An 18,404-nucleotide genomic window follows, 5' to 3' on the forward strand; every position below is an offset into this window, starting at 1 on the left:
TTTCGTTTTAATTGTGAGTCTCAGATCATTCCATGATAATGATTAGTTAATTATTTAAACATATGCTGATTAGATATTTCAGATAATAATTTAAACTGATATATAAGGTAATAAACTTTTTTTCCTTCAGGTATGAGAAATAATTTAAAAGAGAATTTTTGAGTATATCAGAATGAAGTAAACTCGAAATTTAATGCAAATATGAAAAGCTACTGGACAATCAAGTTGTAACTTATAATTTGATAAATCTAAATATAGTTTTCTATAATGTAGTTTTATACAATTTTTTGAAATGCGTTTGTACAATTCATACGACACAGTTACGATATCATATGATATTGAAAAATGAATATTGTCGAAGTAAGAAATCTATTATTATATGTTTATATAGAAAGAACTGTTATTAGATGTTGAAATATATATATTTTTTAAAAAGTACATATAGCAAATAAACAAATATTTCTGCTAAAGTAAGGTTAGAAAATGCAAACAAAATTTATTTTTCCAATTCTCTCTTTCTAAATACCTTATACATCCCAATATTATTATAAAGCAGCATTTTCCTAATGTAAATTTAATATTATTAAACACCATAATGTTTTTAAGACGACATGCTATTTGCAGATGGCGTAATGCAAAATCATTCAAAACATTCTGTCGATTGAACGTTAAATCTAAAATTACCAAAGTTAATACTTAATTATTTCTTGGATAGTAAATGCACCCTAAAAAAGTTTTTTCAACAATTTTTTTATAGATTTTTATATATTAAACATTAATTAAACTAAAATTTTAATTAATTACAATTTATATGAAAAATTATATTTAAAAAATTAACTAATTTAAAAAATTCAATTAATAAAAAATTAATCTAAATTTTAACGTTTACTTCAATAACTTCTGAGATATCATCGACGAAAACCATTTTTACATCGCATTAAAATTCAAAAAATTTAGATTTTCAGTTACACCAATTTTATTTCTTCTTGCAGTTATTTCCCTTAATTTTAGAAGATTTTTCAAAATTTACTGTGCAATAGACAGATTTTGATTTCATAGATTTTTGCCATTCATTGAAATAATCTGTATTTATTTAATTAAAATAAACTTTCACTGTATAAATTTTAATTCAAAATGTTGGCAAATTTGCATTTCTAAAATATTTAGTTTTCGAATTTACTTTTGCATACTTTTCTTATAAATTTCATGGAAGTATCTCGCATTTTTTATTATTTTGATATATTTTTATGAATTTTTAAACTTGATTTAGAAAGATTGTGAAAAAAGTACTGTAAAAACACAGACGATAAAATATACAATACTTTTAATATAATAATATTATCATACAATGTTATTTCAGATTAGAGGTTCGAAATTATTTTAATATTTTTATTATTTTAAAAATATAGTATAAATCCTAATTTAAATGTTGACTTTCCAACAGAAATATTTTTTAAAAAAAGCAAAATTTATATTAAAAAATTGATTATTATCTTTAGTAGCTTTTAATTCAAGCCACTAAATTATTTTCATGAAAAGTCTTAATACAAAACACAAATGAGGAATACAGAATTAAAACAGTGTCAAGACCAGAATTATTTTTAATTGGCGTTCAAAATTAAGAGAAGCGGAATGGTTTCAAACTGCATCGAAGAAATTCTTTTTTATTTTTCCGATCTTTTTCTTCATCGCTTAGTTTTTTTTTTTTCTGATTTTAAAGTTATATTTATTATTATTTTTTTATTTTAATTTGAAAAAAAGAGGAAAAAATAATAATCCTCTGAAAGACACGAATGAAGAATAAGTTGTTTTTCTAAGAAATTAAAAAGGACGCTTTCTCGCTTCAATAATCTTCTTACTGGAACTGGAACTTTTTCTTTTCTTGAAGATAAAATTCTTATTTTGAAACGATTTTTTTCCCTTTCTTGTTACTGAAGATACGGATCAAGTAACAAAGTAGTCTTATATATAACACTTCGTATCCAACGAAATACTTTTTCTTTCTTTTAAATTAGCTGGCTAAACATTTTTTGTGACCATTAATAGATGAAAAGTAAATATAAGCAAACGATAATATCAGAAAATATCACCTGCTCGAAAAAAAAATAATAATAAACCCGAGTAGATTTAAATTATCTCCCATGTATAAACCAAATTAAAATATTGTTAATAATACTGAGGGGGAAAAAAAGAATGTTTTTTTTAACTTTCCAAAAGATAAACAGAACCTTTCGCTTGATTAAAATTTCCGTCCATCCGAAAACAGTTAATTAGCTTCAATAAATAGTGTTTCTTTGCTTTCTTCTATTCGGTGGCAAACCAAAAACATTAAGTATGAAAGTCTACTAATTAATAACCTCGCGTTTCGTTTTGGAACAATTTTCAATAACTTTCCTTTCAGCAGTAATGTTATCCCTTAGTTTGTTTGTTTGTTCTTTTTAAAATATGTATCGTTTTGTACACAGAATGTAATGAATAGAATTTCGGGAAATGAAAGTAACTTTTCTGAATTAATGAATTTTTAAGAATAATTGTATACACTTCGCTGTGGCTAATAAATGCTTTTCCCGCATGCCTATGACTTAAGAGAGTTCTTTTTTCCCCCACTTCTTAAAATAATAGTCTTCTGTGGTTTGCTTGATTTATGAAGGTATATTAATTCTGAGTTTTTTTTTCCTGACTTTTTTTTTAATTTTGTCTTAAGATTTAAAATAAAGACTTCTGCACAAACAAATCAGTTTTCTTTTTTTTTATTAAACTGAGATTTGATCTTATACTAATTAAAATAGTTCAAAGTTTGTCGTACCTAGTTCATTAATAGTTTTTTTTTCAATAAAAGTGAATCCAGGAAATTGAAACTAATTAAATGTATTTCTCATTTGTTTTTTACCTTACATTAACCTTCTGTAAAATAGCAATGATTAAGATTGCTTTCAAAGTGTTCTTTCTTTTCAGAATATATTTACAAAAACAAAAATGATTTTTTTTTCAAATAATTTGCGATTATTTAAAACTACGATTGAGACTATACGAATTTTTAAATAACTTAATGCTAAATATATACAATAGATGCCGTATAATTTATGAAAAATAAACTGTAAAAAATTAAATCCTCGCTAATCCTTATTGCTAAATATATTATATATATTTAAGGCATTTAAGCTTTTTCTTGAACAAAATATATTATTTCCAATATTAATTTTTTTGTTTCATATATATAATTAAATATTTTAATTCTCAAAGCATCTAACCTTCAAATCAAACTACTTCTTTGATTATGCTAATATGATATATTATTGTAAATAATTATTTCTGTTCTTTATGGCTGAATCAGAAAAATTGCTGAATCAAAACAGTTGCTGAAATCAGAATCCTTCAGTATTATTGTTCGTATTTATAACGATATAATTATGCAGTTGTATTATTATTATAGTTCTTATTATTCTGTCGTAAATCAAAATGTTAATAGTTTTTGAAAAAATGAGTCTGACCTATTGTATGATTCCAGTAACGCTTTAATGCCTGTATTTCCCTTTGATAGAACCTCATTTTTGGATTAATCATTTAATTCAATCGGTTTCACTTAACATGGAAACTTGAAATATACGATCCTGACTCAATACCTTGTTTATTTTTGAAGGTTTTCATCTTAGTATTTCTGTCTTAATCTTTAAAGCAATGTTCTTTAATGAAGTCTCAACTACTTCATATTTGTTTTATACTTGTGTCATTGTCCAAACTCTGCAAGCAGACAGTTAAAGAAAGAATGTTTAATATTCACATTATTTTGGAATTTTGACAGGAAGTGAACATTAATAGAATGTTTTCATCCTAATCCCACACTTCAAAAATGCTGAATTAGCCAGTTAAGTAAGCCTTTTCTATCATTACCCTTTTCTGGTAGCTGGTTCCTGTCTTATAAAAGTATCTTTTCCACAGATCTTTTAGCTTGAATCAGTTTTGATATTTCGTCTGCAGAATTTATTTGTCCACTGTTAAAAACAAATGCTTCGATCTTTATGATATTTTAAAGATTTCATAGACCATTAACTGTTATGTTTGTAAAATATTTTCTACGGCCCGTCTATACTATGTCAATACAGTCAATGAAGAAACGTAAAAGAGATATTTTAATTGTTTTAGCATCCTTTAATTAAAATTATTGAAGTCTACATCTCCAAATAAAAGAGATAAAAATGTCTTCATTTTAACATTTATCTTCGTTATTAACCTTGTCTGAATTCATAAGAACGTTGCAAATAATTGTTGATGTCCAAATGAATAAACTAGAAAAATGATACTGACGAAGTTCAAAATAAATTTTCGAATTTTTGGTCATGAAAATCGAAATTTTGTGCACTTTTTTATTCAGGTTTATTTTAGATTTATAATAAAACATATTATTATAAAATTTGATTTTCGAATATAATGATGTTTAAATTTAAAAATTAGTCTTATGACAAAGATAGACATGTAGTCTGCGGATTAAAGCATCCCAATTATTCATTACACTTTCATCGCATTTGATATACAATTAATAATTTATAAAATAAGTATTGTAAGCTCATAGTGTCAAAGCGGCTTGAGAAATTTTCTATTGGCTTTGTTCTATTCCAATGCATTATTACCTCATACACATCCAATTCAGGAGAATTATTTCTTTCATCTATTTATAGTTCAGACTTTTCGCCATGCGATTTCGCAGCGAATCAGTTCCATTGGCTAAAAAATATTTTGAGTTAAAATGCGCCGTTCACATGAAGGTTTGAAAATAATTGTTAGAGCAACTTTAAGAATTTCATGAGAACACTATTGTTCAATTAGCACCTTGCTGGGAAATCATTTTTTTATATTTCAACGAATATTTATTACTTCCATCGAATCGTTATTTATTAAACGTTTCCTTATAGCTTGCAGTTAAATAGAGAATTGTAAAAGAATTCTTGAAAAACGGATTTTTTTTAGTAGTCCCAAAATTAACAAAAATGATAATAATGATTTTCATTATGATATTTTATAAAGGGGGATACTGATGTTGTATCTTATATTAGCAATGATTGAAAATTAGTCCCATTTTCTAAAATTTATACATTACAATGCATTGTCTATGGTATTATTTTTTTCTCCCTAATGTTAATATAGTTTATACATGAGGCGAAGCATTTGCAAATTTTAATTAAATTTGTTAAAAATTCTTCTCAAGACGAGATATTATTAAATAGTATTCAAATACTTATTATCATAATTATTTTTATGTGTGTTATGTCACAAATGATTTTTTTTCCAAAATGAATGAATGCATATTCTATTAACTATAATTCTTTTTGGTATCTTGATTTTTTAATTAGAAAAGAAATAAACATGGCTTATATTTAACTAAAAACTGTTTAAATATTGACTTTGTAGTAACCATATATTATTATTTTTGATTTATTTAAATTTCTGTAACAGTGCTTTTTTTTTTCTTTTTTTTTCAGTATTACAATATTCTTAAAAAAGTCCTTTTCTAATATATTGCAATTTGCATATCATTGGACTTTCATTCGACTACTGATTAATTAGTTGCATCTTTACTTAATTAAAATTGTCTCCGTGACTCTCTGGTGCTTTTATTTAATTATTTTTCTTGAAAAAATAAATATATTTATAAAAATAGATGAGCATTCTCCATTTTTGAAAAAATTAATTAAATAATTCATCTATTTGTAGAAAATAGAGTATTATTCTATAAGAAAAAGCCATATATCAAAGATTGTTTTTTTTTTTTTTTTTTTTTTTACATTCAGTTTTTTTGCCTGACTTACTTAAAAACCAGTTTATTGTAGGAAAAAAAATTACTTCCCTCCTAGAAAAAAAATTTCAATTTAAATAACTTTTTTATCGGATCATTTTTCAAACATTTTTATAACTTTCATTAAATTTTCTCGTACTAGGAAGCTCATCTTTTAAAGTTTTTTTTTTTTTTTTTTTTTTTTTTTTTTTGGATTTTATTATACTCCTAAAGAAATAATGTCTTGAAATGTTAATTATTTTTTATTTAAAAAAATCTTAGGTATATCATGATGATAGTTCTGAAATTTAAAACTCTCTTTAGGAATTAGTACGTTATTTTTATATGTTAATCTTTATTTATTTTTCTTTATTTAATTAAGTAGCTGTTTTTTGTCTTGCCAGATTCTCCGGAATGTTTTTTTTAAATTATGAAAAGATTCCGATTTCGTATGATAGCTTGATTCTTTTTTTTTATTTACCATAAATTAAATTTTCTCTGCCATATTCTTTTAATATTATACAATATATTTCTGTGCATTAAAATTTTACTATAACCATAAAAAGTTTGGCACTTTTTAAAGAATGAAAATTAATTACTATTTTGATCAATAACATATTCATGAATTTGAAAACAATTGCTCTTCTTGTAAGTAAGTCGTTCCTTTTTTATAGAATTTTTTTATAATTTTTTTAATTATTTCTCCTGAAAATAATTTTTATAATCATAACTATTCATATTTTTACAAATTAATTGAATCTAGAAAACTTTTTAAAATTTTTTTTAGTTAAAAATAGTTTATATTAATTCAGAATAGTTTTGCAACATTTCGGCTCTTCTTTGATTGTGTTATTGTGTTTAAAAAATTCCTAATTTAATTTTTATTTTAGAGCATATATTTTTGCATAAAATATTCTAGCAAAAATCGTCAGTTTCCGTTTTATCATGTTATTAATTATATTTGTGTTGTTTTTTCAAATTACACTGCTTCTCAAATTTCATTAAATAGAATTAAGATATCTAAAAATATGCATTCACGTTGTTACGTTAAAAACATTTTTAATGAAAAATTATTTAATCATATTTATATAGATTCATTATTCCAGAAATTAAATATAAATTGTAAATTAGAAGAATGTTTGAACAAAAAAAATGGTTCAAAAAAATTCTAATCAATTAAGCATAAATCCATTTTGTAAAAATTCTTAATAATTTAAAGAAGCAATGACAGTGGTAATAAAAATTTAGTGAATATTTTTATTTTAAATAATTTAAAAAACTATTCTATTAAAATATATTTAAATTAGTAAAGTTTAGGTAACTAATTAATATTTCCTTATAATATATTTTTATTATTAAAATTTACTTTTAATTTAATTGATATCATTTTAAAAATAAAAATTAACTTTAAAATATTTTTTGAATGAACCATGTAGGAGAAGAAATATTTTTTTTAGGAAAACGTAATTGCAATCACATTTTAAATTAAATATATTCTGTTTGTCATTATTTACTTATGCGAAATGAATGACGTAATAAAACATTGTATTAGCTTTCTTTTTCTAATTTTCCAGAGTTGTTATTATTATGCTAAGCTGATAGCGTTTTTATACTGCCATGTTATCTAAAAATTCTGTGGTATACACAAAATACACAAAATGCGACACTCGTTTTCAAAAAGAGTGATCAAATTTGGCCTTCTTAGTTACTTCTTAGATATTATGTGTTTATTATGAAAAGGGTTTTTAAAAAATTCTATCTAAACTTTTATTAATTAAAAATTAAACATAATTTTTTTTCAACAGTTCTTCTTTGTTAAAACCCTTTTTACACTACTTCAACCCTTTTTACACTACTTTCTACTTATTTTAAAATAGTATCAATTTTATTTTTATGCAATGTTTTGTTTAATTTTTATAAATTATTCAGAAATAATTTTAAGCACTAGATCTAACGATGCTTTTTGCTGTAATAGCGTGTTTTTGTCAATGTTAATGTTATGATTTTTTTTAAAATTATTTCTTTGAACATTTAATTCCATACATAAATTTCATTTCTGTTTTTATAAACGTGAAAATGTTTTAAGATTGGCTTACCTTTTTTTGTTATGTTTTCATAGTTATACACATAATCCAACAAGCTGATGATACAGCAAGCCGAACGAAAATAAGAAAATAGAAATCAAATATAAAACACAATAACATTTCTTGTTTCCAGATTTGAGATTGTTGGTTTTATTTTTATTTTTATTATCCAAATCGTTTGTTTATTATTATTATTATTTGTTTGTATTTCATTTCATTTTTATAGTTTGCAATCGATATCATTTTCGTGATCTTATAAAATAGTTTGGTAGTTATAGATTTTTTTCCGGTGGTGGTGATAAAATTAAATTTGGAATTCAGTCAGGAAATCAGCATTCTTACCTCGTTTTTTAAAAAATTTTAAAAATTCTTTAACACGAAATGTTCATAAGCTATTCACATGTTGACAGCAATAGTAGAACATCTAGTTTAAGTACTTAAATGTTTGCTAGAAACTTGCAGGAATTTCACTTAAATTTGTTACAAATTGTTTTCACTGATTGCACTGATGGAAAATCAGAGAAACCGAAATTTAGCTATACGTATGAAAAAACATTTTTGGTGCGCTTATTCGAAATTTCACAAGATTTAACGCATTGTTTCCTTTTTTTTTCTCTCCAGCTGTATCCATCCGTCCAAGGTGACATTTACGGGCCAGTCATCGAAGAAATTCAAGAATATTTAAATGAACAAATGAAATCTTCAAATGGAGAAAAGTAAGTTCAATATATTTTGATTTTGATTTTCCTAGCTTTTTTTTTATTTTACAAATAAAAGATTTATTACAAAAAAAAATTTATTCAGTGCAAAGCAATTTTCTTTGAAATTAAAATTCGATACGGAAGATTTCATGGAATCGAACTTTAATGTAAATATTGATGATTAACTAATCATGTTATGATTGATTTCAGTTCGTTGCATGTTTGATTGATAGTTAAAAAATTCATTCAACTAAAATTCTGAATTTTTCCATCAATTGTTACCTTCCAAAACTATTGAAATTCAGGAAACCCACAAGTAGAAGAAAAATAATCATTGAAAAAGATTCCAGTATTTAGTCAGAAATAACATTGCATAATAATGTTTATTAGCTTAATTCGTCTGTTCTGTCTTCAACTCGCTTGATTGTTCCATTTATTATATTCTGAGCTTAACGATTTTTACATAATACAGTTTATTAAAAAAAACCGCCAGTCTAAAAATGTATTAAAAACTCATCCAATTATTCAAAACAAGTTAAAGCATTAGTTAGTAACCAAGTTAAAAAAAATGTGACATTTATTTTAACTTGGTCACACAAGAACTTTTTAAATATTTATTTTCTTATTATTGTGTTGCAAATAATTTTAAGACAAAAGCATTGCCACAGAATTGTGCTAAAAAAGCTATTTTTAAATTATTTATTGAAAATAACGAATGCACTTCACAAATAATAAATTGCCATCATTGAAAGGCTAATTTTATTTTTTTAGATTTTAAATTGCTATAAGAATGTGTTTTATTGGACATTATGGTCAGATGTTATCGAGAAAACGTTAACAGCTCAATTAATTAAAAATGTAATTAATTTTCGAATAATTCATTCTTTTTGAGCACCCATTTCTAAAATAGAAGTTATGCAATTTGATAAATCTACTTCCAACAATGCGTTCTGTAGAGTGTTTTGGACGATTTTTGCTTAATGTACGTTGTATACATCCTATATACACTATGATATCAAAAATATTTCACAAATATGCTCTTAGTTTTGTTTATTCCCTGATCTGATCGTTTATCAATCACAAACTATAAAATTCTTAAAATTATAGGTAATAACTGTAAAAAATATTAAGATGCTGGATATTCGAGTATTCTTAGATTCATTACAAGCTTATGTAAAGGAGTAATTAAAAATAATAGTGTTTCTATTATGGAACATATTAACATGGCTCACAAAGTTTTATTTGAAATCGTTATTTTTCAGAATCTGATAGATATTACAAAGAATTGGCTGAGAAAAATTTCACTTGCTTGTCATATCATACGATTTTCAAAATTAAATTCCTTCTGTTTTTTCATGGGGTTATGTAAATATTGTGTAAATAATATGCCTTGTATTAATTTTCCAGGCTTAAAATAGCGTACCACAGACGCTATTCTATTTATAATTCCGCAAGTTCTAGTAAATAAATATCATAGAATTAGGGCTTGAACGTACTATGTATAATCAAAGTATTTCATATTAAGATTTATTAACTTTAGCAATTCTATAGTAATACGTTTTATTTTATTTTTTATCTTACAGTTTTTATTTTATATAATTTTGCAATCCATCCAATATTTCTCGAAGAAAATCCTGTATTTTCATCAGCAGTTACATAAAAACAAAAAAAAATTGACTTTGCTTCCCTTAATCTTCTGATAGACTCCCTGTATAAATGCTGCAATTAAATATTTTATCTGATTTTTTTCTTATATTAGTGTTTATAATGCTTTAATAAATAGTTAATAAAAAATAATCCATGTCATTTACACTAATTGACTACTTTATTTCTTACCAAGTAAAGAAATCGTGTTCTGCATTTTTAATGAGAGAAAATTTGGTTTCCATTCGCGAATTCTTTAAATATCTAGAAAATTCTGTCTCGACTAAATTAACAGCTGCAAAAAAATGGCCTTCTAGAATTTAAATGAAGTTCAAATACCAAAGGAATTGCTGTAAACCAAACTGAGATGAGAAAAATTTAGGAAATCAAATATTTCACAACTTATAAGATATGTATGTGGTTTCTGTAATAAAAAAATGAATCTAGGCATATACGTCTACCCAAATAATTATTTGCGCTATATTTCGAAGTATATAATGATCAAGCATAAAATTTTGAAAAAAAATTTAAAAGCTAAGCGCATTAAAAATGCACAAGGGATTGCACATTGATACGTATATCTTTTCTTTATTCTTTTAAAGAAACTATTCGAAAATTGTTTGTTAGTTATGAATAGTAAAAGCATTTTTATTCCTTATTTTTTGCCTCTAACTAGTAAAGAGACGACTTTTTTTTTCAACCTAACTAGAGAGAACATGTAAGAGAATTTTAGATATAGTGATGCAAAAGTAATTGTTATTTTAACGTAGAGACTAGGAAAAAATAAATCATTATTTGATTATGTTGCATTTCTTTTCTTGTTACATTCGAACATGTAAATCGTCTGCGTTAAAAAATAACTCCATTTATTAAAATATTTTACTCAAAAATGCGATAAAGTTAATGCCTCGTTGCCCCTATATTTAGCATATTTTGATAATGTTTTAATTATTTTTGACAACTTTGTTCATAAATTGTTTTAAAAAAGAATAACAGATTTGTGAATTATCTGGATTTTATGTCGCCAAACGATTTTGGAAAAAATGAAGTAAAGTAGTTGGAATGCTGTTCTCTCGACATTATGCTATGCTTGCTTAATATGTTATGTCTACATTTTGAGATTATCTGCGTAGTGTAATAAAGAGAAACAGGTATTGAGTTGTAATGTCTCCAAAACAACTACAAAATTTTATATGTCTCTGCAGTTTCAACCATTTCATGTTTTAAAATGATAATATATATAGATTCAATACCATCTATAAATTTTTAATATGACATACATAATGCAAAAAATATAGTTTTAAATACACTACAAGATAGACTGTTTGATCTAGGATTATCAAATTTGACTTTTAATTATTTCTTGAATAATAGTTAACATTTAAAAATGAATTTTTAAAAATTTTAATTCGATATTTTATGAAAATTTAATTGAAATCTTAACATTTTTCATTAATAATTTGAATATGTAGTAATAGCTCACAATAAATTAACCAATTAACAAACTAACCGGTCTGCTTAAAACAATAATTTATCATACTTTATCATTGGTTAAGATTTTAACTTTGTTTATTTTTTTCTAGTGCCTCTTCCCCATATAAAACAGCTCATCTGCATCAACTAGTGACCAGTTTGGAAAAGATATATGGTCCCCAAAAGTCCTATGAAAACTTAGTCGAAGAAGACATGAAATTAGGGGGATGCTGGTAAAAATTATATTTTCTAATTTTTTGTTAAAATCTGTTTTAGTTTTATAACAACTATGTCGTTATGTAATTAGTAACTAAAAGTATTTTCGATTCATAACTTGTCGAAGAAGACATGAAATTTAACGGATGTTGATTTAAATTATAAAAGAAATTAAATTTTAAAAGAAATCTGCCTATGTTTGCTAATAACTAATGGATAGATTTTTACGTATAGACGTCAATATTGAACTATTTTGAGGCGAATTCTGGCCAAATGTAATCGTGACAGTTTTTATTTATTTAATCGATAATTTTATTTTATCGGGACAAATATAATGTAATATTGACAATTATATTTTTATTTATTTTATTTATGGCCAAATACAATCGTGACAACCCCAAACTCCGTTTGTTACCACATTTGGTAATTATCGAAGTTGGCGAACTTTTTAGAGTTGTTTTTGAGCGTCTGGCACGATTTTGATGGACTTGGCGAGAACTCCTACATTAATCTTGTCTTACCTAACTAATTACTCAATTTGTATGTAAGAATATTTTATAATCAGATGTCATTGAAAATGACATATAATTAGGAAAATATTGGTAAAAATTGTTTTCTAACTTTAAAAAAATTGTTTTAATTACGTGACAGCTAGGTCTGTTGCACGTTAAATCCGTCAGGGCCAAACGTCCTCCCTCTGGTGTGGTGTGGAGAGGGGGGTACTAGCTCAGGTGCCGTCCTCGTCATCTGACTGGGTTCAGAATTATGAGGTTTGTTTCAAAATAGCCCCAGTGTTGCTTTACAACGAGACGTTAATATAATTATACAAAACTAAACTAAACTTCCTTCAAATAAAAATAAATTATGCATCTTATCTCGATATAACTATTCTCTGCATGCACAAAATAAATTTTAGATATCTTTGTGTGAGTGTGTTTGTTTATATCCATATGATAAAAAATTTGCTTTCACTGTCCCACAGAAAACATTGCGTCTTATTTTATAGGCGGAAATTTAACAACTTGTTAGTAATTGCGAAACTAATAATTTTAAGCGAAATCAAAATGCAGATGCAAGCTTAGCCATTATATTAAGAAATGTTTACTTTACATCATCATATAGAAATTTTTCACTATGGAACATCATATTTAAAATGTTTTAAAAGTTTATCTGCTAATTCATTATGCATGATATTTCAGAAATGCGAGTAAAGTTTTTTAAAAGTAGGTAAAAATTGTAGAAACTAATATTTCAGAAATTTTACCCTTACTATCTAATCCTTACTATGACTATCAAATGAGCAGGAAATTTAGAGGATTAAAATATTAAACGTTTTTATGTGTATTAGAACCAGTTTATTTAAACAATAGAAGCAAACCATGTCAATTGAAAGTATTAAATAACTTTTTCATCGGACAAAACGACTCAATCATTTTAAAGCCATTAAATGATTGCCAAATAACACCATGCTACTACTCCATTATTCCTTTATATCCTAACGGTCTTGCTAATATATCTGATGAATTGTCTTTTTCAATCCACGTGGGAAAAAAACACCCCATCTCGACATCCAATCTTTTCAACGATGCTTAAATTTCCGCTTGTATGTGCATATTTTTTTTTTATTAGAAATGCATGCTTCTTTATGAAAGGGAGAATTGTTTGACATTCTTTTATAATTACTCTTCCGCTCTATCTCGGCCGCTCTTTAATCAATGAATGGGAGACAATTGTTTGTCAGATCCCTCCCCCTTTTGGGTAATGAAGTGATAAATAAGGAAAATAAAGTCCTTGGAAATCCATCTAAAAGCTTTCAATTACTTAGAGTAGATATTTACTCCCGCGCATTTACTTCAAGGTAATTTGTTAAGAAGCGACAAAAGAGATGGAAGTCTCTTATTCCAAACAATGCATCAGATTTGTCGCTGTATTTAGAAATATTCTGTCGATTAATTCGTTGGAATCGTTTTCTTTTTCCTAATTCCGATGAAAATGTTTTCAAAAACTCTAATCGATACTGATCTGCAGAAGCAAACGAGAGTTTAGAAATTGTTTGCATTTAATTAGAGCAAAAATTAAAGAGCAAACGATATTTGGAATCTTCTTTTATAAGTATTAGAAAGCTACTGTTTCTCATTTATTTAATTATTTGATTATAATTAAAAATTAGAAAACTTGCTTGCGAAAAGTATTAAGTGGCAAGATTTAAATTAAATTAAAATAATATATTTTTTTGTTTATATTATAAGCATTTAAATCGCAGAAAACTTGTTTTCTTCTTTTCAATAATTTTTCGTTATGAACATCTATAATTTCTAGAATTATTTTTATATTCGAAATTAGTTCTGTTTTGTAGAATCATATTTACTGAAGTATTGAACAAAAATTTTCTATAATAACAATGGTGGATTTTCAGTAACATATAAATCTAATTAAAATGTTTATATTCTAATAATTACATGTAATTTATTTTAATAATTATGAACCTGCTTTAAATTTGTTTTCTTGTTATGAGAAATACAAACTTAATTTATTCATATTGAAAAATTTTTGTGCTTTGGGTATTTTTTTTTTCTTTTCTTGTTGCTGTTGAACATAAAAGTTGTAGTGGTAACTAACGTTCTTAATTGCATTGTTTTCATAATTATTTATAATGTTTGTGAATTTTTAATGTTTTGATATATTTATGGTTATACATTATGGTATTATTTATGATATAAATAATGGTTTTATATATGATGTCAACATTTATTTAAAATTGTATTGTGAAATTTAATAAAATGTTTACATTCTAATATTTTTTTACTCTTTTGGTTTATTTTTAATTATTTTCTGGTGGTTGTTTTAATTAATGCAACCAAACTTATAATTTTTTGTTTCCCGGTGTTAATAAAAGCATTTTTTGTTATTTTTTTAATAAAACTGAAAAATTTTCAAAACAGCTAAGAGTTTTTTTTTTCTGTTTACGCAAATAGATACACATGTTAATGTAATAATAAATACAAATTGTTTTACTGTATTGCTATCAAATTTAATAAAAATGTCTTTTATAAAATAATTATTTATCTAAAGAAATTGCCATTTTAAAAATTCATATCATATAGATTAAAATGAATGTAAATATATTTTAAATAACAGATACGATAAAAGAAATTTTATCAAATATTATTTTACCGAATATCATTACTTTAAAAGATAAACAGATATTTCGGAAAATCTGTATAAAATATATTAACTAAATTCAACTTTTAAGATAAATGATACAAATAAACATGATTTTGGGAAATAGTATAAATTAATTCTTATAAATTAATAATACTTATACTATATATTTTCATATTATTTTTTAGCAGGAAAAGTAATTTCTCGGAACCTGTTAAACACTGGAATTTTGGGCGATTTTCAGATTCTAAAGGTAAATTTCTGTTAGATATTTCTCTGAACATAAAACAAAATTCACTGAATTTGAATATATGATAGAATCTGTAATACTGTATTCATTTTTCTTTCAGAACCTTTTTTACCAAGTTGTAGTGATGGTAAGTTCATTTTTATCCCATTTTGAAATATTGCAAACTATTAAAGATTCTTTAGTGATAATTTATTTATGATTTAAAAACTGAAATTTTTTACAAAACTAAGTTCAATGATATTTTACCGTTGTAAAAAACAATTTTTGGAAAATAATTCAGCATAGAAATTAAAAAAGGAATTAGCGAAGAAGTTTACACATTTTGTGAAAGATTTGTGTTCTTAATTTTGAAAATCAAACGATAAAAAGAAACTGGAAATGCATAAGTTATTTTAATAATGAAAAATCGTCTGAAAAAAATTGAATCGATTTTTAAATATATTATAAATCTTGTAGTTGAAAGAAAGAAACTGACATTAAAATACAATGTAAACAAAGTGCAATCAGGTGTATTGATGGCATGTGAATGTATGTTTATAATATGGATGTGACATCATTTAAGTTTGCCAGTTATTCTCGGCAGCATTCTAGCCTCTTAACAGAAATTTGTTTGGAAAATTGTCTATTTCTTTTTAAAACAAGACATTTGTATTCAATAATTAAAAGACTTTGTGGAAAACTTTCTTTATATATTTAGAGGTATAAAATAAATTATACTATTCAAATGCAATTAGAAATAGTGTCAATGCAATAAAATGTAAAACGAAATACTCGAAGAAGTTAAATCTGTTTTTAACAATTAATGAATGTAATAATTTAAAAGAAAATTTTAAATCGAAAGAGCTATGTTAAAATTCTGCATTAATTTTTAAAAATGCTCTATTTTGAAATTTGTAAAGTAAAATGACAGTCTAAAAAAAATTTAAGAAAACAAGTATTTCAAAATAATTTGTGTATTATGTATATTGCTGTAATCATATCAAAATAATTCGTGAAATGTGCATTTCAGAGATTCTAATTTTCAGAGATCTCCTCAATGAGTGTAGTTTTCTTAAACAATTTAAAATATTATCTACATCATTTTCTTGAAATTCAGTACAAAATAAAGGCTTTACGATTAATGGCAATTGTTTATTTTTTTTAATTAAAATGCAGTCGAATCTATAGTTAACGAAATTTCACTGCACCAATTAAAAATTTCGTTATATAGAAAATTCGTTAAACGGAAATGTGTGATTTAAATTATAAAAATGAGATATTCGTAAATTATTTAAAAAAAACGAGGGAAAACAATAACTAGAACTTTTCTATTCATTTTTCTATTTTTTATGTACATTCTTACTTGCAAAACGTAATATTTGCTGCAATCTTATTTTGTTCTAATTATTGATGTATTATAAAGAGCAGTGTCGCTGTATTGTAAAAATGTATATTTTTCTGAAAAATTTTCCAACTTCTATAAAGATTGAAAAACTTAACCTGTGACAGTTTCTTGAAACTGTAATTGTCTTCATATTTTAACAAATGTATATTGAGCGACCAGGTGACTAGGGGATGACGTCATACAAGTCTAAACTTATCTCGAGTCTATAAAAAGAATTCCATGAACAAAGCAACTTTCATTTTAAATATAGGAATTTATTTATAAGTGTATTTTAAAACTAAATATTTTTCAAATATATCAATTGACTTAAAACGCAATAGAATCATATTATTTATATTTTTTGCATATCTTTATCTAGATTATCATATATTGATTCATATTATTAGACTATTTAAAAATATTTAATATTATAATATTAACAATCAGTTTGATTATTAACAATCAGTATATCAATTATTTTATGAAATCAGAAGAAAGCTAAATAATTATTTCCAGCGAACTCTTACTTTTTATTACCTAAATCACATGAGAAGCTGGATTAGAGCGATATTTTAAGTACTTCATTTTCGTGAGTGAAATCAACGTAACTCTTACGTGAGAGCAGCCATTTTAAGTTCGACGGGGATTTCATAAGCATCGTTATAACTCAGAATCTATTATAGATAACTAAAATTTTAATGATTTAAAGGACTTGTTAGTCGTGTAGATATATGAGCGTGCGACAGGTATTCTTTGATCTTTATTGGAATTTTATCCACTTTATGGAAATAAAATCTCTTAAAAATAACTCAGAGAATATTTTTCAAACATTGATTTTTATCTGAGAGAGTAGATTGATTCTAAATCATACCTGTTTCCATTGCAGTTCTCGAGTCCCTTCTATCACTAACTTTCCTTATTTTGAATATAACGTGATCAATATAATAAAAATATGCATCTTGAACTTAAAGTTTAAGAATTCTTATTGACTCTAGTAATTCAGGGAGAACATAAATAGGATGCATTATTGAATCTTAATAAATCAAATGTTTCAATAACAATTTTCATTATAACCCAAATAAATATATTACAAAGAAAACTAGTATTAAATCGAATTTAATTTACACGTAAACACCCAAATAAAGCAACTTTCAAAAACATCATTCATTTATAGTTTTCAGTTATTTTTAAAAAAATTAAAGAATAAATTTATAATGTTTGTCTACAAATTGGATGTAAATAGATGCTACAAAGTCTGTCACTGATTCATAAAAAAAATTCAGATATCGATGGAAAAAAAATTTTTGAACATATTTTGGAAAAGCTCTTTAACCCTTTCTAGGACCGTGGGAAGTATGCTTCCCACCAAATTTATCAATCTTTGAATGAATTTATGTAGGTTGGCATAAGTTCTGACACATTTTTTTAGTAAGTCAGGAACTTTGATGCTTCAGTTCTTTATCTCAGACAAAATGATGTGTTTTGATTTGTTACTTCATTATTAATTAACCAAATTAATTTATTAACCAAATTAATTAATCAATCAAATTAAATTTATTTAATAAGTTAAAGGAATCCCTTTTCTTATTCTAATTCCAAGCCTAAAAATATTTTAACATTATATGACTAGAAAAAAAATGGCCCTTTAAAGGGTTAAATGAAACCAGCGGGATTGGTCACCCCAAAACTTTCCCGCATCCCTCCTTATAAACTTGTCATCGTAGAGAGCGCTATACTTGAC

At 24.8% G+C, this 18,404-nt stretch overlaps 1 protein-coding gene across 3 annotated transcripts in view; it reads left to right on the forward strand.

Annotated features, from left to right (window-relative positions):
* The window catches only part of LOC129987574 (cadherin-like and PC-esterase domain-containing protein 1), a 373,319-nt gene that overhangs the window by 315,400 nt on the left and 39,515 nt on the right, over nucleotides 1-18,404 (forward strand). For all 3 annotated transcript variants that reach the window (XM_056095568.1, XM_056095666.1, XM_056095622.1), the window contains 4 exons: nucleotides 8,476-8,570; nucleotides 11,783-11,905; nucleotides 15,239-15,303; nucleotides 15,401-15,427. In XM_056095568.1, coding sequence (XP_055951543.1) covers nucleotides 8,476-8,570; nucleotides 11,783-11,905; nucleotides 15,239-15,303; nucleotides 15,401-15,427 — 310 coding nt within the window. The remainder of the gene's footprint in view (nucleotides 1-8,475; nucleotides 8,571-11,782; nucleotides 11,906-15,238; nucleotides 15,304-15,400; nucleotides 15,428-18,404) is intronic.

Source organism: Argiope bruennichi, chromosome 1 (assembly GCF_947563725.1).
Source record: "Argiope bruennichi chromosome 1, qqArgBrue1.1, whole genome shotgun sequence".
Classification (NCBI taxonomy): domain Eukaryota; kingdom Metazoa; phylum Arthropoda; class Arachnida; order Araneae; family Araneidae; genus Argiope; species Argiope bruennichi.